The 19,956-nt window shown below is 45.6% G+C and overlaps 1 protein-coding gene across 3 annotated transcripts in view; it reads left to right on the top strand.

The window, feature by feature from the left end:
* cacna1ha (calcium channel, voltage-dependent, T type, alpha 1H subunit a) overlaps window positions 1-19,941 on the top strand; it is an 89,668-nt gene extending 69,727 nt beyond the window's left edge. For 2 of the 3 annotated variants that reach the window (XM_031862227.1, XM_031862228.1), the window contains 19 exons: window positions 1,454-1,557; window positions 1,803-1,926; window positions 3,319-3,387; window positions 3,546-3,730; window positions 3,908-4,034; window positions 4,497-4,622; window positions 4,914-5,003; window positions 6,039-6,252; window positions 8,621-8,772; window positions 9,435-9,544; window positions 9,789-9,922; window positions 10,074-10,144; window positions 11,789-11,867; window positions 13,754-13,875; window positions 15,401-15,559; window positions 15,690-15,830; window positions 16,036-16,198; window positions 17,681-17,838; window positions 17,953-19,941. In XM_031862227.1, the coding sequence (XP_031718087.1) occupies window positions 1,454-1,557; window positions 1,803-1,926; window positions 3,319-3,387; window positions 3,546-3,730; window positions 3,908-4,034; window positions 4,497-4,622; window positions 4,914-5,003; window positions 6,039-6,252; window positions 8,621-8,772; window positions 9,435-9,544; window positions 9,789-9,922; window positions 10,074-10,144; window positions 11,789-11,867; window positions 13,754-13,875; window positions 15,401-15,559; window positions 15,690-15,830; window positions 16,036-16,198; window positions 17,681-17,838; window positions 17,953-19,353 (3,729 nt within the window). In that variant the 3' untranslated portion in view covers window positions 19,354-19,941. Of the gene's footprint in view, window positions 1-1,453; window positions 1,558-1,802; window positions 1,927-3,318; window positions 3,388-3,545; window positions 3,731-3,907; window positions 4,035-4,496; window positions 4,623-4,913; window positions 5,004-6,038; window positions 6,253-8,620; window positions 8,773-9,434; window positions 9,545-9,788; window positions 9,923-10,073; window positions 10,145-11,788; window positions 11,868-13,753; window positions 15,560-15,689; window positions 15,831-16,035; window positions 16,199-17,680; window positions 17,839-17,952 lie in introns of those variants that run through there. The other variant, XM_031862229.1, reaches the window with a different exon arrangement.
* The last annotated feature ends 15 nt before the right edge of the window (window positions 19,942-19,956 follow it).

Here is a 19,956-nt window from a genome sequence, read left to right as displayed (position 1 = left end):
GTGTGTGTGTGTGTGTGTGTGTGTGTGTGTGTGTGTGTGTGTGTGTGAAGTGTGAAGTGGAGAAGGGAGCACTCCCCCCATGGTTTTGGATGACCTCTGTTGCGAAAGTGTTGATGGTTTTATTGGCTCCAAATTGGGTTTATAAAGCCATGAAATCCACTGAAACAAAAGGCCTCCCTGGGCTCACTGTAAACGGGAGGCTTAAAACACATCCTCTATCGGCGTATTCGTGTGCGGGTGTGGGTGTGTGTGTTTGCACGAGCGTGTGCAAAGAGTACGCACGTGACGCGCCAGCTCAGACGTGTGCATACGCATGCAGCGCTCTGCGTGTGTCTGTGTCAGGGATTATGGGATATTTCAGCTCCAAGGATATCCGAGCAGCAGGTTCTCTCCATCCAGCTTACACACACAGACGGACACACCCAGTCGCGCACACACACACACACACACACTCACACAAGCGGTAGTCTGCCAAATAAGCTGAGAGGCTTGACTCTGGGCTGTTTTTAATTATAATCCTGCTGGAGTACAGAAACTGTGCGCCCAAGCTTTCCTCTATTTGTTTTATTAGAAACTTTAATGAGTTTCACAACACTTTCTATTGAGCTTTCGGACTCGCTAAGTTGGGAGTTATGGTCCAGTTATCTCCATCGCTACTTATGCAAGAAAACACTTGTTTATTGTTCCCCGGTAGATTTAAATGTAGAAGGGCTAACGTCAGCAATACTGTGGCAACTCAAATTAAACGATGCACTGTTTTATAATGCTTTTTATGGTGTAGTTGTTGATTGGTCAATTCCTCATTTTTATTACAGCAGTGTTCTTTCACTATTAACTTATACAACATTTCACTAATGTTTTGAGAACTGTATTTTTCTTTGTTCTATGTAACATGTCTACGGGATCAGTGAAGGTTCCTCTTCTGGGACACACAGTCGCTCCAGAGCTGAGGGTTTCATACTGTGCGTGTAATATCCAAGCAGTTCTTGAACAGCTCTCTTAATGAGTACATCCAACATACGTTATATTTCCTCTTTTGGAACTACTGTTGTTGCTGTCGTGGCTGCTGCTGCATGACAAGGGAATACAGAACATTTAGATTACAACTTCTATTTTAGCTACGACAGCCGTCCATCTTTGGAGAGGATTAAAAGTGTGTTTCCACTTTAGTAACGCCATCTCACCATTCTACATAACGGATATGTATGGAAATATATTACAGTTGAATGAATTCTGAACTATTCTGCGTGTTTTCAGGATCAGAACTACTGTGTTTAGCTTTGACTGGTCCAACGACAGCCTGGATGTGATAATGATAATGGTGGTGTTGATGGTGTGATAGAAGTAGTGATTTCACCGCTGATAAGTCAAATTCTGAAAATATAAATGATGTTGAAGTGTTTGATTGTTGCTGTTGGGGATGATACTGACGTCTGACCTCTCACCTCTGCAGAGCTCTTTCTGGTGCTGGCTGAAGAAAGAGCTTCTGAACATGAAGCCCCACTGGTGCAAAGAGCACGACGACTGGAATCTGTATCTGTTCCCTCCAGAGAACAAGTGAGTCTCACACACAACATTCCATCATCAATCTGTGTTTTAGATTCTACTTCGGCTTTCTTTCTCATGCTCTCCTTGCTTCACATTGCCTGATGTAATTATCTCAGTTGCTCCTCTCTCACTTTTCCTCCTTTTTATTGTTTTCTCACCGCTAATTGTTTGGTCGATAGCTTTAACCGGCCAGAGACATTTGATAGATGACTCTGTGTGTGTGTGTGTGTGTGTGTGTGTGTGTGTGTGTTCAGATTCCGTATGTGGTGCCAAAGTGTGATCTCTCACAAATTGTTCGACCACGTGGTTCTGGTTTTCATCTTCCTCAACTGCATCACCATTGCTCTGGAAAGACCTGATATACAGCTCCACAGCAAGGTGAGACACACACACACCTACACTCACACACACACACACACACACACACACACACACACACACATACACACTCTCGCACACACTTCCTGTGGTGGCTACATACTTTTGAGTTATCTCTCTTTCACAACTGATATGCTCTTCTTATTAGTGAATGCAACTTTCTACACCGTTTGTTTCACGGTTCATGCTATACTCTTTATTGACATATTATTTACAGGTTAATAAATACATATATATATATATATATATATATATATATATATATATACAGAAAGTATGAAGAACTGCAGCTCTCAGAACTTTTCATTCCGTAGTGACCAGTGTAATCAGCTGCAATTAATGAGCAAATGAATGAATTCTCATGATTCTCTCCTGTTTGCAGAGATATTTATAGAAACTTTAACACTGATTTCATCTGGTTACAAAGTGCTAACATATGTAAAAAGGAGCCAATAGGAACTTCCTCTATTTGACTACAGTAGACAAACTAGACACAAAGATAGAAACTCTGGAGCCTAACATCAAGGCTAAAACCTACCCACAATCTATTACTCTCTTAAAGTAACAGACTGAAGGGGCGAATACACAAAGAATGGATTGCGGCTGCTGGTAGCATCATGAAGTGTGCATCATTTGCAACCTAAAAGGATAATGTGCTATTGATATTACAGCGCGGACATGCCCAATAAAGTTTTGCAACTGAGTGCAATTTGGAAAAGTGTAACTGCGTCTGAGGCCAATGTTTGGGTTGTGAGGGGTGAGTCAGCCGTCTGAACCCGACGGGTCGATTCGGGTCAGACTCGGGCTCATTTAGCTTCTCCTGCCGTTGTGCCCATATATACACCTCTGCACCATAACTTTCTTGAGACATTGAGATGAGATATGAGTTTATTGAATACCCGCAGCGATCCCATCGCAGCAGAGGCGACAAGTGTTCATTTACTCACGAGGCACAGCAGCATAACTTCATTGATTATTTAAATCTTGTTTTTGTTTTTTCTCATGTATTTAAAAAAAAAAGACATGTAGGAGGCTTTGTTCATGTATATTACACGACACTATTGTCATTGCATCTTGTGCGCTTCAGTTACCAGCAAACCTCTGAAGACACTAATAATTTCACTGTAGCTGCGTGCGGCTGTCAGCGCTGATCTTTGGGATTTGGACTGTTTCTATCCTCATTTGCATATAAAAGGAGCAGATTTTGCACCAAAAGCACAGGAGCGCTGAGATGCTATTTGCTTTGCAGCGCAGTTGGCCTTCATTTCACCCGTTGCTGGTGCTTGCTCTATTCAAAGAGAACATGTGCTTCTGTGAATAAAGGAAGGTCTAGTCCCGACATGTTGTACTCTATACTGTATGTCTTTATATTGATCTCACTCTCTTCTGCAGGAGCGAGTGTTTCTGAGTGTGTCCAACTATGTGTTCACTGTGATCTTCCTGGTAGAGATGGCCATGAAGGTGAACACCACTGTTTCTTTCTCCTTAATTGTGGTGAACAGGTGTAGTTTGTAGTAGGTGATAAGCAAACATTTGAACATTTTGGCAGTTCTGCATCAATAACCTCCTAGTAGCTCTAATCTAAAGCTAACGTGATGTTGTAATCACGGTTTCTCCAGGTTCTAGCTCTCGGTTTCTGCTTTGGGAAGCAGACTTACCTCCAGTCCAGCTGGAACGTTCTGGACGGTTTGTTGGTGTTTGTCTCTCTGGTCGATATTCTGGTCTCTCTGGCTTACACCGGCGGAAACAGGATCCTGGGCATCCTCCGAGTGCTGCGCCTGCTACGAACACTACGCCCACTGAGGTACACGGTGTGTGTGTGTGTGTGTGTGTGTGTGTGTGTGTGTGTGTGTGTGTGTATGAAGGTTTGTGTGTCTGACTGTAAGCACCGCACACACAGGAAGCATCCCATCAGTAGCTACTGGACTATATGCACTGGTACTGACACACTTCTGTGTGTCTTTATTCGTGTGTTTCCCAGGGTGATCAGCCGAGCTCCGGGATTGAAGCTGGTCGTGGAGACGCTCATCACCTCTCTCAGACCCATCGGGAACATTGTCCTGATCTGCTGCGCCTTCTTCATTGTTTTCGGCATCTTGGGGGTTCAGGTAGTTTGCGATCCCACACAGTAACACGAACAAACCGGTGCTTTGCCTTAAACACGGAACAATTTGACAACACAGACATGTATGAGCTAGGTCCAACGCGCACGCTGCACTGATGACACTGCTTTCTCTGAGCTCGAGGACAAAACCGTTTAGCTTAAATGTCAATCTTGTTGAGCAGCTGGATATGTGATTGTGGCTTGAGGGGGATTTGGAAGTGTCTTGAATATCCAATAGGCAGTTGTTCCTCCAGAGTGTGTTTTGAAAGAATGACAATTGGGTTAAATGTGAAAAAGGACAACAGGACCCCCAGGCCAGCTGTTAGCCGAGCACTCGGGGGGGGGGAAAACCCTCCGATTAACAATGTGCTCTATGAAATGTCCTGTTACTGCTGCCATTAATAGTTGAGATAATGTGTGAATGGCAAGTAGCCCCGCAGACTTCTTTCTTTCTCTCACTGCCTAGCTGTTCAAAGGGAAGTTCTACCACTGTGAAGGTCTGGACATGAAGAACATCACCAACAAGTCGGACTGCCAGCAGGCCAACTACCGCTGGATACGCAGGAAGTACAACTTTGACAACCTGATTCAGGTGTGGATTAATAAAAACAAAGGAACTAAAAACTACCAATGCCAAATACCAATCTTCTTTTATTGCAACCTGCAGTGGAACAGTATACACTTATTGAAAGTTTAAGTATTATAAATTGTAAACAGTAGTATTCATTCTAATATTGACTCAGTTATCAGGACTGGATATCCATCTTCTAGCTAACATTGCACAAGATGCTGTGTCAGCACTGTAACTAGTCTCTGGGTGTGACGGTTTGAGGACCAGAGAAATCCTTGTGTTTTGACTTCCCTCTCTGTGTCTCCTATCCAGGCTCTGATGTCGTTGTTTGTGCTGTCCTGTAAGGATGGCTGGGTCAACATCATGTATGACGGGCTGGACGCAGTGGGAGTGGACCAACAGGTAATGATTCACTCAGCAGAACTGGTATCAGACATGTGTTGATGAGTCTGTTTCAGCAACATGAAGCCTGATCCATTTCCAATCAGTCCTCGCTCCTCTGACATGCACACTGTTCAGTTGTAATGTATATCAAATATAATAAAAGCAAAATAGCGAACTGTAGAACTATTCTATCCAGTTGAAGCTTTGACGCAGGCAAGTGCAAATACCTGCATTAAAACCACTTTGGGCTTTAAAGCAAAGAGACAGAGTTGGATTTCCTAAAAAAGCTCAGCAAAGTGAAATAGCAGTGGTGTAGTAATTACAGAATCTAAGCAAAAGCGGAGCTCAGAGGGTGAGTTTATAGCAGGCACTTCAAAGCTTCAATTGATGAGGCCGTCCTCAGATCCAGGACTGCCCGTGGTGTAATGTGCAGAAATAGTGGAGTCTTTAGCCGCCCTTCAGATGATAAGAAGTCTGCTCTTCGCTCACCGTGAGGTTGGGTGCAGAGTGCAGAGCATAGTGCAGACACTTGCAGGGGCAAAGCGCAGCGCAGGTGTGCGTCATCAGAAAAGTGGCAAGGTCACAAACAGCTGTTATCTCATTGGTTAAGCTTTGAAAATTCGGCATCAACCAATGTCAAAGTTGGAACAACGTTGAGCGCAGCGCTCTGTGGGAATTCCACGCTGTGTGGCACGCCAAGGGGAGTGCCTCCACTTCTCTCCCTAGAGGAACGCAATGGCACAGCCAGCGCACAGCGCTTTTACTGCCGATCAGGCGCGGGCGGCTTTATTCCGTCAATTTTGCGATCTTGGAACTGCTCCACTGACTGTGACTGTTGAATTGTGGAGAGTTTACTCAAGGTTACCAAAGGATTTGGCACGTTGTTCTACTTGCTGTGTGTGATAAACATACTGTGAGGCTCTGCCCTGCACTGGCACTGTGGTACTTGTGTCCCAGTCAAAAGCAGGAAGCAAAGAGAGAAACACTACTATCACTATCATAAAACCTCATCTTCTTCACTCTGCTCTCCTCTCCTCCTCTTCTTCTTCTCAGCCTGTGAGGAACCACAACCCCTGGATGCTGCTCTACTTCATCTCCTTCCTACTCATCGTCAGCTTCTTCGTCCTCAATATGTTTGTCGGTGTCGTGGTGGAGAACTTCCACAAGTGCCGGCAGGACCAGGAAGAAGAGGAGACCCGCTTACGGGAAGAGAAGCGGCTCAAAATGATAGAGAAAAAGCGCAGGAGTAAGGAGAATGGTGGAGCTGGTCGGTAGTCTATTTTTCTGAGCACTGCCTGCTTTCAGAGCCTGATAAAATAAAAAAGAGAATGACAGAGAGAGAAAACAGGGAAATGTATTCAGACTCCAAATAGGGGAGAGTCTGAAAGACTGGCTAGCTCACGCAAACAGTGATTGATCACTGACAGAAGGCGTGGGCTACTCGAGTCTGATGCATGTAAGTGCATGAATGCAGCCCTCCCCCAACATTGCTTGCAAAACTTTGGAAACCGGGCCAACCTAACCGACATCTCAACTATACATTTGTACTAATTTATCTAAAAATGTGTACGCTCACTCTTTAAACGATCAAACTGCGGCAACGATGCAGTATTCACAAGTCTCTATTTCATTTCTAAAACGATTCAATTAAAGTCCAAATCCTGTTTAATACTATTGCTGATTATAACGACAAGAATTAATGCATGCGAAGCCGATCGAGGTTGCTGCTTTCCTCCATGTGTCTCAGGAAATTTTGCTTGCAAAATTTTGATCAGTGAAACGCCGTTTCCCCTTCCTCCGGGCGCATGTTCAACCCCGACACCTGCGGCGTCTCTCGACACGGACAGCAGACGGACATTTCCTGTAAACACGCTTTGACTGGCAGACTCAGAAACATAGCAGACGTTTTGGCTGCTATACCTGCTATACCTTGGGTACAAAACAAAGGAAAAGAAGCTGTTAGAAGATCTTGTGTTTGTTATATATGGAGGTTTGTTGGTTACGGCTGATTTTAATTAGATAAACACAAAGAATACATTGGTATTTACTGAGTACTGGCTAATAGTGTTGTTGAACGTAACCTGCGCAGCCCCTCTCAACCACAGACATCACCCTTTACATCAAAGGCATGTAAGCATGCAGTAGACAGACAGGGCATGGTGGACTTTGTGAGGGGGGGGGGGGGCATCAACATGCACGTACCACATATACAATCATTGGTCGTCATATGTGGACATGTGAGTACACAGTCTGTCAAAACAACGAGCTTAAAGAACGTCACATATTGCACAGTTTTGTCCACCTCTTGAGTTCTACTTCATGATAACAGCTCCACTCAAAGTCTGTTTACTGTTCAAAGGCGAGACGCGTATCAGAAAGTACAGTCAAGGGTTTTAATGGAGACGGCCCGTTTAGGTCAGAATACATAGCGAGACCTCTCTGCCCTGACCAGAATGTAACTATCACAGAGGCAATGAATCTTGCAATAATGCTCCCATTAAAGAAGCACTCTGCAATATTTTGCTACTACTTTTAGTCCAGTTCAGGGAAGGTCAGGGATCTGTGTGCCAAAGACTGGTAGAAGAGAAGATCACTTGAAGGGGTGGCTTTGGTATCTTTCCACCTAATGTTTTTGTGTGTAACTAACTACTGGGGACAACTATTTCTGAAAGTGGTCCAGTATTATGCGAGAGCGTTGTAGACAGCAGCCGCTCACGGGCTGCAGTGAAACCTATGAGGTCACCTTCATTTATGTCCACTAGAGGTGCTTGTTTTGCTGCCGACAGGCTCTGATTATCATTGTGAGTGTCTGACATGATGAGTTGCTTCGTGTTCTCTAAAAGATTTTCCTTCTTGTGGCTGAATATTTAGATGATTTCGCCAATGTGGATGAGGTCTTTGAACTCAATGGCTGCCCAAATTCATTTGAGGCAGAGTAAACGGTGGAAGAATGCTGGAAACAGCGGGACCCGTTGCTGCCTGATGTTCAGACCATCGGAACCTGTCGGGTGCAAAAAGGAGCAAAAACAAGCACTTTTATTGGACGTAACGTCACATTGACATTGCATAATTGCCTTTGCAGCTCATTTTATTTGTAGCCGGTTACAGCGTTCTCCCTCAATACTGAGCAATTTAAAAAATACTTGTCCCCATTAGTTATTTTGACACAAAAACATGGGGGAAAAAATAGCAAAGTTACCGTTCTAGACTAGGAAACATGCCCTGCAACAGGTGAGGAGGCCAGGAAGCGAACTGCAGTTATTATTAACATGTGATACATTTAAATCCTGAATATTATAGCTTAGCTGTGACTCTCATGTCCTCTCTTACTTGATCATTTCATACAGGCAGTGCTGTGCACAGTCTATGTGAGGGGCATGGGGACATGGGAAAGAGGGACACCACCACAGTTAGGACACAATAGAGAAGTAAACGTCGTTGAATGCCATGAAGGAACAAGCACATCTTGATAGAATAACAGTAGAAGAAGTGAACATTGTGGTGGTCCCCCATCCTTGGCCCCCCTGCACTTCCCAGTGCACACCACTGGACACATGTAATATTTCCATCACTCACAGTTTCCCTCTTGCCCGTCCATGTTTTGATGTTGGTTTGTGTGTGTTTCTGTGCTCCAGAGGCCAAGCAGAGGCCTTACTATGCGGACTACTCCCCCCTGCGTCTGTCCATCCACACACTGTGCACCAGCCACTACCTGGACCTCTTCATCACCTTCATCATCTGCATCAACGTCTTCACCATGAGCATCGAGCACTACAATCAGCCGCAGGTAACGTTTCCGAGCAAGTTACCTGGAGGTATACGTACCAAAGTGTAGTCTTAAATAGATTCTCTGGTGAGTACGATACGCAGTCCTTTAACACAGCTAGAGGGTCTTCTTTTCTTTGCCCACTGTAAAATAAACATAAAGGTAGCCGTCCCTCTAATGATGACCGAAGTGACAGCTAGCTTTAGCTAAGTGACAACATGCTATAAATCTGCTGTGATTTAGGTTTTCTGTCCAAAGCGGCCGATGCGAGCATTTTGGCAAGAGACTCCGATTCCAAAAATAACCTCACTCTGTCGACCCAGCGTCAGTTTAACATTCCTTGTCAGATGACTCCGTAGTCATCTTCATCTTCAAAAAAAAAAGGAAGTTTATTTTGTGTATTTCTGAGGAGCTGCTGCTCTTCTAGAGTCTCATTGGAGTTTATTTCTACAAATATCCTCCAACCTGATTGTTATTTGCCCTCAGGCAGCAACAGAACATCCAAACATTCATTCTGTTTATTTCCACTAAAAGTAAAAGCTGTTGATTGTTTTTTTCTGCTCGTTTTAATTATAGATTATAAATAATTGTGTGTTGCCACCAAAATTGAAAAAGCATCTAGTATATGATAGATCATCTAATTATCTGCCTGTGTGTGTGTGTGTGTGTGTGTGTGTGTCCAGTACTTAGTGGAGGTTCTGAAGTACTGTAACTACGTGTTTACCTGCATCTTCATCGTCGAGACCCTGCTCAAACTTTCGGCTTTTGGCATTCAACGGTTCTTCAAAGACAGGTAACACAGTGGGATGTGCTGTAAAATCTAGTCCTCATTATCATTTATATTTGTCATTGTTTCCTAATTGCAACACATGTGGTGTGAAATAGTAACTGCTGCTCCACGAGTACATCTACAGCCTCCTCACTTTATGCTTTAGTGGCCTCTTGTTCTCGCTACACAGAGTTGAAGGGATTGTGGGTAGTACTCAGTAACACTTAACTGCACCAGGAAATGACTCTGTTTGTCTCTGTGTGTTCAGGTGGAATCAGCTGGATATAGCTATAGTGGCGCTGTCCATCATGGGCATCACACTGGAGGAGCTGAAAATGAGCTCGGCACTGCCCATAAATCCTACCATCATCAGAATCATGAGAGTACTCCGAATAGCACGAGGTAGAAACACACACACACACACACACAAATCATTCTATATCTGTTTATCTTGTACACAATTACAGGACATAAGTAAGTTGTTTTTGTGTCAGTTTGTGAGTCGTCACTACAGATGCTCGCTGTCTTAAGATGCTCCTGTGTCTCTCTGCAGTGCTGAAGCTTCTGAAGATGGCCACAGGGATGCGATCTCTGCTGGATACCGTCATGCAGGCGCTGCCGCAGGTAAACGCCGACTCTGTGGGGTCTCGAACACAAAAGGCTGCTTTCGTTTTTTTTGAATATAGGCCAAATATGAAGGTTTTGTTCGGAATAGAGAGCCCTCTGAAACATTTAAGCTTTTTGATGAATAATTAACTCAAGTCACATCCGTCCACATTAGAAAATGTTTATTCTGCCTCTAAAAATGTCTCATTCTGTGCCTTCCCTCTCCTTCCCCTACAACTGAACTGAGCAGTCCATTTGGTCTTTTTATGAAATATGCATTCTAATAGATGCCAAACACGTCACATAGGTTATTGAGTTTGAAACAAAAGAAAACACAGGAAGTGAAGTAACATAATTGTGTCTTATGGGCTCAACTCTGTCAGAGGTGGATGGTGCAGATGAGTCCATGGAGGGTTCAAAGAAGCCAGTTAGTAATTGAATGATTCACGGAGATGTTCTCTTCATACCGCATGTTTTCATGCACTGGACCTTAATCACCGAGCTTCGCTGTCATTTAAAAAAAAAAAACATTTAGAGTCAGACTGCACAGCCGCCGTCCCGATGTGCTCGGTGTGCTTTCTCCGTCAACACGCTCCCATTTTAAAGGATGTCCCTGCATGTGGCGGGAGTATCTGAGGTCTCTCTTTCTCCTGCTGCCCGGCACAGTTCTTAGAGGCAAACAGCAGCTGTGCCAAAGATTGTGATGCACATGCAATGACAGACTCCATTGTTCTGCAATGGTTCTAAATGTCAAGGGTACAGGTGTAACCATCGGGGCACAGGGCGCACAAGAGTACAGCTCAGTGAAGGTAGATGCAGATGTAATCACAGGAAGTGCATATAGTTCACAGGGTTTGCCCAACAAATCGTTCATGATTACTGTTTCTGTTACAGCACGCCGGGTTCACCACCAGATTGTTTTGTGTACTGAGGAGAAAGCTGCTGTCAATAACTCGGCTGATTGATAGAAAAAAGGCTTTCTGTGATTTCTTAGGGTTAGTGTATGTTTTGTTGTGTTGTAGTTAGTTAATTAAGTCCTCCTGGCAGTTTATCCATGTAGTCATTCTGTGTGAAAAATACAAATTCAGGTGGCATGTGAATGCAGGTTTTTTTCTACCTTACTGATGTGAAGCACAAACACATCGAGGCTTTGAATGCAGCAAGCGAGTAATTGCCTCAAACAACCCCTCGGTGTGAAGCAACGACCAACAACAAGTTTGAATTGGAGCAAAGGCAACGGGGACGTCAGCGTGCCGCTGTGAAACGTTTGCTTTCTGTTTGATGGCTGTGACTTTGCTCGCTCTGCTCATCTGGAAACTGTGAAAACAACTATTACAGTGAAATCACAAGTCGGATGGAAGTCATTTGAACCCATCGGTGTTTTCTTGTGCATTATTTTACGTGAGTGCTTACAGACGATGTTCCAGGAGGACAAAAGCTAATGTGTGTCGCTCCGGTATTTGCAGTAATGTCTCGAACAGCAAAAAGTCCATTTGGGTGCAGGACATTTTTGTAAATATATTATTCCCATTCATGTAGCATGGCTAGAATTGAATAATCCTAATCAATCCTAATGTCTCCTACTCCACGCAGCGTTAAACAGCAGTATTAACACCGGGGTTTGGTGTGCAGAGGGGCATTTAACATGCGTTTTGTTTCCAGGTGGGAAATCTCGGCCTCCTCTTCATGCTGCTCTTCTTCATCTACGCTGCACTGGGAGTGGAGCTCTTTGGCAAACTGGGTCAGTCACACTACTGGCAAAACACACACACACACACACCACGGTCTTCAGGCTTCAGCAGAAAAGGTTTTTTAAATCCAGTCATTACCAACTCAGTCACGACTTACAGCAAATTTTCTCCGCCTGAACTGTCTGCGTTGAATCCTCGCTCTCTACCCCCCGTCTGTCTCCCCCGTCTCTCTTCTTCTCCTCCACTCTCACATCAGAGACCTGCTTTCTGACAAGAAGAGATCACATTTGCATGATCACATTTATTTACATACTGCCTCCTCAATAGGCCAGCTCCATCCAACTCGGTCTCTCAGAGAGCGCAACAATATGTGAGGGAAGAGGATTAGCAAAGAGGCATCTGGGAGGACAAAATGAAAACAAGTGTGTGATGAAGAGGTCGCTCTCTGTGAAATGTTATTATGCTTCCGCTCGATGCAATAGGAATGCTAAAGGACGTCTGTTTTCCCCGTTTGGGAAAGTAAAAACCCCTCTCTGTTTCTTTTGCTATGTTTTTTGTCAAGCCGCTGACAAAAGCTTTTGGATGTGCCGAACGCCTTCTTTCCCCGTTCTGTGCCTCATTTTAAATCCTGTTTCAGGGCTTACACAGCTGCCGGAGTGAATTGTATTTTGGTACAGGCTTGTACAGCAGTTTGGTGGAGTATATTCCAGTACAGCTTGGTCAGGATCAGTGATCTGTTACTTTACAATCATATCATCTCTGGAGGTTTCAGTATGTCTTTACAGTAGGTTCTTTGCTGCCTCCTCACTTCATCTTGGATATTTTTACACTACAGGAAGTGTCTGGGAATTCACGCTGATCACCTGTTACGTTGAAAACGCATCTCATTCCTGCTTTTTATATTTCCCATGAAACGTTTCCAATAACTTTAAAGACCGTTAATGCAAAGCAATAAGATCTAGTAAAGGCCTCCACTTGTATGAGCTCTTAGTGTGGATGGACTCTTGAATAACATTTTATCCTGCTTATGCTCCACACAATGTTGTGAAATAACCGGCCACCAATAACTGGTGCATTAAATCTTTCTGGCCTCAGACGGGAACAAAGACATTGTAAGATCTGAAGTTTCTTTGGGAGATGTAAGACGTGTGTGAAACGCTGACCGTGGTGTCTGCAGAAGTCTGAGCAGATAAGAGACGCTCACAGGCAAGGGAAATGTTCAGACTCAGCTTTGTATTCAAGCTTTGGTGCTGACTGATGGTATCGAATGGATTTCACTTTGAATCTGAATCTAAATCAAATTACTGATCTCTTGAAACCCAATGAATGAATCTCCGTCCTCTAGCCACTCGGCCGTGACTCAGACTTTGGGAGAAGAAGTTTTTTCTGCCTGGTATTTTTTACCTTTACATTCATACTGGTTTCATCTTATGTCATCTAGGTTATTTTAAAGAATCCGTCTGGCCTTTTTTTATGTTTTATAAAATTATTCTTTTGTCTCTTTGTTTCTTTATTTCAGTTTTGCATGAACAGAGCTACATGAATAGAGTTTGACGCCGTTGTTTTCATCTCCTGTGAGCCGCACACCTCTCACTTTTCTCCTGGTGGTTGATCCGTAGAATAAGATACACAGAATACTCTGAGGACTGTCTCGTACCTGCTTATGTGACCCGGGGGCTCGAAACAAAGGAAGACATCCTCCGGTGTTTTGATTCTACGACCCGGCTCCTGAGAGCTGTCTGTCAAGTTGACCCTGAGACTGATGGAGACTTTGTTCTCCTCTCCTCTGTCCACAGGGACACGCTGCTGAGCAGCTGTTTGTGCGTTCAGCCGTCAGCGCTGACTGAAGCATTAGGACATCCTGACAATCGTATGATCATTGACACGTCTGTCGTGTGGTGTATTTACTGTCTGTCCATGTTTGTGTGTTGATCAGAGTGCACTGAACACAACCCATGTGAGGGTCTGAGTCGTCACGCTACCTTTGAGAACTTTGGGATGGCCTTCCTCACACTGTTTCGAGTGTCCACAGGAGACAACTGGAATGGGATTATGAAAGTATGAACACTCACTCACACTCACACACACACACATATATATGATGACTAGATTATCCCATAACCGCACAGAAGAATGACCTCCAAACCCAATTATGGAATAATAAAGTGGCTTAGAGCCAAGCAATGTCAACACTCTCACATCTTGAGTTTTACTTTATTATAAAAACGTTATACTGATGTAATCATCATAAAATCGTCCTCAAAGCCAGAGTCAGTAATCGTCTTCAAAAACATTTTTGATATTTTCTTTAAAATTCTCATTACATCCTGACACGAATCAAATGCTCTGTCAGAAAGAGAAGAATAAAATCCCGTATATGTGAATGTCACAGGACTGAAATGAGCCGTGCAATCATTTTATGTAATGATTGGACGGGCTACCTGCCTTCGTGTACTCATTACTCATCCTCCACAAGCTGCTAGCGGGACAGCTGTGAGTACTAACAACAGGCATATTCACTGTTTACGTTCATTCTGATATTTGTGGGGGAGCTGTTTAGAAGGAAGGCCTGGGGGGGGGGGGCAGTCAGTGTTTGAGACTTGATATGAGACTCTCTTGCCTCTAGCTACTTTTTTCTAAAGATTACCAACCCTGCCTTTAACTGACTCAAACTTCTGTTGATTTTTCATGACCTAATGTCCAATTTCTGTGGATTTATATCATTTGTTGATTGAATTATTTTCAGTGGACATTGATACAATCAACCACACCACCTTTATTTCCAGTAGAGGGCAAGACACAACTCACCCGTCAGTGAGTTTAACCTGTAGCTAAAAAAGGCTTCTCCTTATTTAACCTCTCAACATCCATCCACTTGTTTTTCCTTTGTATACAATTTGCCTCAGAGGGCTTTCTCAATCTCTCCAGCATACGGCATCCTCTGTCCCAGGACCCTCGCATCGAAACATGAGAAACCTTTCATTCTAGGAGAAGACAATCTAACGGTAGATGTAAAGTAATGCTGCCTTCATGCCACATCCTTGATGTGATGTTTACCTGTTGACCAAACACAGAGAGGAATCACCCTCAAGTGTAAACCACTGGTGTGTCATGCAGGACAGAATTTCTTCATTCATATTTAAGTTTTATGTGCAAGTGCCTCATAACACTGGTTAGTCAGCGCTCACTTTCATCCAGCAGGCTGCAGATTGTATCTGTGAACGGAGCTGTTCGGTTATTGTCAGGCCAGTTGTACGCGGGCCAACCTGCACTGCATAAAGCAAGGTGTTACAGTATGTAGATATGTGGGTACGGTAAGTAACAGCAGCTGTTCATTTCAGCGCTCGCTCTGCTGCCTGACATCAATCCCACTCACAGTTAGATTCTTCCAAATTTCTAATTTTCTAAAGTTGTAAATGAGGCTCCATATCTAACCAACAGTTAAGATTTCAAAGCTTTGTGATATAGCCTCTGGTGTATCGGACAATAGCGCACATCCACCTGTAATAACTGCTCGTGTGTGTGTGTGTGTGTGTGTGCGCGTGTGTGTGTGTGTGTGAATCTTTCTCTTGTGTCATTGAAGGACACGTTAAGGGAGTGTCATCCTTCAGAGCGCCACTGTCTCCCCTACCTGCCTTTGGTCTCTCCAATCTACTTTGTCACTTTTGTGCTCATGGCCCAGTTTGTGCTGGTCAATGTGGTCGTGGCGGTTTTGATGAAACATCTCGAGGAGAGCAACAAGGTACAGTAACTGGAACGGCTTAGACACGTGTGTGAACAAAGACTGTATCTAAATAGCTTAAGGTATAGAGAGACACAACATTGACTGTATTTAATGTGGTCAGATAGTGAAAGCGCATCTACCTTTGCAGGAGGCGAAAGAGGATGCAGAGATGGATGCAGAGATCGCCTTGGAGATGGCGATGGAGAGGGAACGCAAATTAAGCATAACTTCGAACAACAGTTCAGTGGGAGGAACCTATGTGGGGCCGTGTCCACATTCACCTGGACAGGTAGGAAGCACACAACCTACTCACTCAGGAAACCTGACCAACTGTGAGACTACACTGGAAGTGAAATTAAGGGTGCAATGGAGGACAGTAGTGTCAGCTGCATGTCTTTTCATTTAGTTCACCCGCTGTAGAACACCATGTGTTGCATCACGGCACAAAGACCCAGTTGGATGCTGGACTCTGTGGTCTCTGTCTCCCCCCGCAGGAGGAAGAGGTGCAGTACGGCGACCTGCTGTCGTCGAGGAAGATGTCCGTATCCAGGATGCACTCTCTGCCTAACGACAGCTACATGTTCCGGCCCGTGCGGCCCGCCAGCGCCCCCTACCCTTTGGAGGAGGTAGAGCTCAGTCCCCAGCACCAGCATTCAGGTAACTTATGTCGTCTGTTGAGGATTTAAAATATGTGACGTGAAGTCAGCATGCCGTTTTGTGTGTGTGTGTTGAACAGCCACTGAGATTGTTCTAACAGACACAGATGCTTCATAAACTTCACATGGACTAAGATTGTTCCATGATGCATGCATGTTTCTAGCACCAAAACTAGATCAATGCTTACAAATATGTTATGTAAGAGAATATAGAAGTACTTTGTAATGTGGTGATAGAGGGATCAGATGTTTGGCGTGACACAGAAGTTCAATTTCTAAATTAGAGCTACAGCTGGCTAATGCTATAATTTCATTTGAGTGAAAGGCTGAAGCTTCAAGTATGTATTTTGTATGGAGTCTTGGGTCCCCTGGTAGTTTACAAGTTTGTGTTAAAAAAGAGTACTTTAAAGCCCCAACCTAGAGTTTTGTAGCATTTCTTAGCCCTGCCAAATTGGGAAAATTGCTAACAATATGAATATATTCCCATTTCTCGATACGACACGGCTTTTATATTTGACTATCCAGCACAGTAGATATACCCCCCCCCCCTTGGAGCTTAAATTTGGCTCGGAAATAGATTTTAGTTTTGGCATACATTCAAACTTCAAGATGAGACGGACACTCAGGTGCAGCCTCAGGCAGAGAGCTCGTACTTCTTCTAGTGCAGGAGCCACAGTGTTCAGTGCCACAGTCGGATAGTTAACAGCAAAGTATGAGAGTCAGTAAGACGGTTATCTTTTATGTTATTGTATCTTTTACCACATTGGTAAATAACCACGTCGTCAGTCTGTTTGCAGTGTTACTTTGTCTTCATGCTGTAGCTTTGTAAAAGATATTGACAGATTCAACCTACAGGGATGATTTAAGTGTGTCATAGTTAAACGTTGAATACTTACACTATCAATCTTTTTATGTTTTATACATGCATTTCCATACATGGCGGTTTTTTTTTTTTTTTTTTTTTACTTCCTTGCATTTGTAGTGTTCTTGTTTCCGGCTTGGGTCTTTAAACACAAGTCAAAAATAAGACAAATTGAAGAAGATGCTGAGAACACTATCTAAGCACTGACGAGCACTGTTTTATCTGCAGTCAGATTCTAATGGCATGTTGTGGCCGGGCTGCGGACAGACCGGGCTCTGTCCCAAGGTACTGACTGCAGCGGATGAGCTGGTGATATGTGAATCTCTGCAACCTTCACACGGGCTCATCTGCTCAGCTGTGGAACGGCTGAATACTCCACGAGAATGACGGTTAACTTCATGGTCAAGCTGCAAAGTCACAAAACTAGATATGTAAAAACAAACTGGATCATCACAGCTGTGGGCTTCTTTGTCTATTGTTAGCTTTTGAAGCTTAAATTGGTAAATTTATAAACAAGTGGCTTTACAGCTTGACCTGAAAGAACCAATAGAAAATGAACTTGTTTCAGATCTAACTCTGACATTGCTGCGATGTTCACGTCAACACATTTCACACCCTCAGGCTCAGTGACGTCGGTCCACTCACAGCCATGTGAGAGCCGCGCGCTGCTGCAGGTTCCAGACGTCTCCCCCGTTCACCCTCGACAACCCCCCTCCCTCACCCTGCCCCGCATCGCCCCGCCCACGCCCAGCCCCTCGCCACGGGCCCTGCGCAGACAGGTGAGAGACCCCGTTTCAGCTGTCTGCATACATTGATAAACACGTTGAAACGCGTGTTACAGTGATAATGTCCATTTAGACTTATTGATGAGAAGTTTGTTTTTTATGTTGCAGGTGGCAGTTAAATTGGATTCTGTGGAGTCCCAGAGTTGCGAGCAACAGGGGAGGCCCAACTCTGTCCATCTGCCTCCCCTCTCCCCTCATCCTTGCTCCCCATCTCCCCTGCCTCCTCCTCCCCCCTCCTCCCCCTCAGCCCTCCCTATCCCCCCCTCCTCCCCTTCTGCCTTCCCTCCTCCCTCTCACTCCTCTCTGCATCCGCTACTGTCCTGCCCCTCTTCCCTCCCTCCTGCGCCGTCTTCCCCCTCGCTTCTCCTCCCTCCACCTCCCTCCCCCCGTCTTCGAAGACCTCGGCCGCCCTCTGCCGTCTCCCTCTGCGACCCGGCGGATGAGGAGGTGTACCACATCACCAGCTCCGCCCGCCACAGGTGGAGGAACGAGGAGGGAGGGGGGCAGGAGGGCAGAGGGAAGGCCGGACGCAGCCACTCCCTCTCCCCCTACACCACCCCCCACTCTCTCAACTCCCACTCCACCTCCTCCCCTCCTCCTCCCCCGCTGCCGCCTTCCTCCTCGAGGAGCGCCTTCCTCAGTCTGCTTGGGGCGGGACTGACGGACCCTGACTTCAGGAAGGGTTTGAGCGGTGACCACCACGCCATCCCGAACGAACCGTCATCCCCGTCCACCGGTTACCCTGACGACCAGCGGCGCCACTCTATCGAGGTTTGCCTCCCGCAGGCCGTCATCGACGGTGATGACCAGGACTTTACACGTGAGACCCACCGGTCGGAGAAAGGTGGTCAGGCATTTCCTGTGAGGGTGCGGTCGGTCGGGGGTGGCCACAGGAAGAAGAAGATGAGTCCTCCTTGTATTTCCATCCACCCGCCCAGTGAGAGGGAACACCCCCAAATAGCCTCACCCCCAAACCTGGCTGACTGCAGCACGCTGCTGAGACGCAGGACACCGTCCTACGACCTGAGCCCTGCAGATTCACAGACGCGCACGCAGACGCACTCCCCGCTGCACACGCCGCTCACGCCCATGCACGCGCCGCTGCAGGCACAATCGCCGTCGCACACGCTGACGCCCTCGCCGGCGTCCACTCCGACACACACGCAGACATACACGCCACCGCGTGCGTCCACGCCACCGCGTGCGTCCACGCCCACGCTCCCGCACGTCCCGATCAGCCCGAACATCTTCATCCAGCCGCATGCACCTCTCGTCCCGAGGCCTTTCTCGCAGACGCACTCCCTCTCCCCCGCTGCGAGGCATTCCTCGCTCACGGGGGAGTACATCCCCCTCCCCCAGTTCACCTTCGACCAGCCACAGTCCAGGTTCATGAGCGGCCTGTCAGCTGGCCTATCAGACACCGACACAGCCACCTGCTCTTCTCCCTTCGACAACAGACTGGGAAGCGGCGCAGGATTCAGTGCAAAGAATCGGAGGACCGCCCAGTGAACATCGGGCATTAGCCTGCAGGAAGTGAATTAATTGGTCCTAAATCTCTGAAGTTGGGGGGATGACCTCAGCAGAGATTGGTGCTGGGGAGAAAATGAGAGAAAGAAGTTTACTGGGAGAAGGATTTGTTGTTGTTTTTGAGCGCTGAAAAGACATGACTTATTCTTTTCACAGAGACACTGGTACAGTCCCGCCCCAGAATAATAGACGGTGGATCCATCTTCCTAAACCCAGCTTGAAGGACAGCAGATCCACTGAGGCTGTACCAGTCAAACAGTACCCACAGTACATGGTGTGTTTGGGACTAATACTGATAACACACCAGGACTAAAGCCACCTAACTCCGTAGCCAAAGTTTTTTTGTTTTTTTTGACACACTGTCCCCACCCACGCGAGCCAATCAGGAAGCAGCGTCTGGCTGACAACCTCTGACTTTTACAAGAAGTGGTTTGTGAGATGCGAGCGTGGGGGGAATCGTGGGATATGCAACTTCAGGTTTTCTACAGAAGTTCTGCTTGCCCCTCTTCTGCTCCTCGATCACATTGATCAGAGCAGATGTGTGTGTGTGTGTGTGTGTGTGTGTGTGTGTGTGTGTGTGTGTGT

This window comes from Anarrhichthys ocellatus, unplaced genomic scaffold (genome assembly GCF_004355925.1).
Source record: "Anarrhichthys ocellatus isolate YVR2014 unplaced genomic scaffold, GSC_Weel_1.0 scaffold26, whole genome shotgun sequence".
NCBI lineage: Eukaryota > Metazoa > Chordata > Actinopteri > Perciformes > Anarhichadidae > Anarrhichthys > Anarrhichthys ocellatus.
This window is presented reverse-complemented; position numbering and strand designations above follow the sequence as displayed.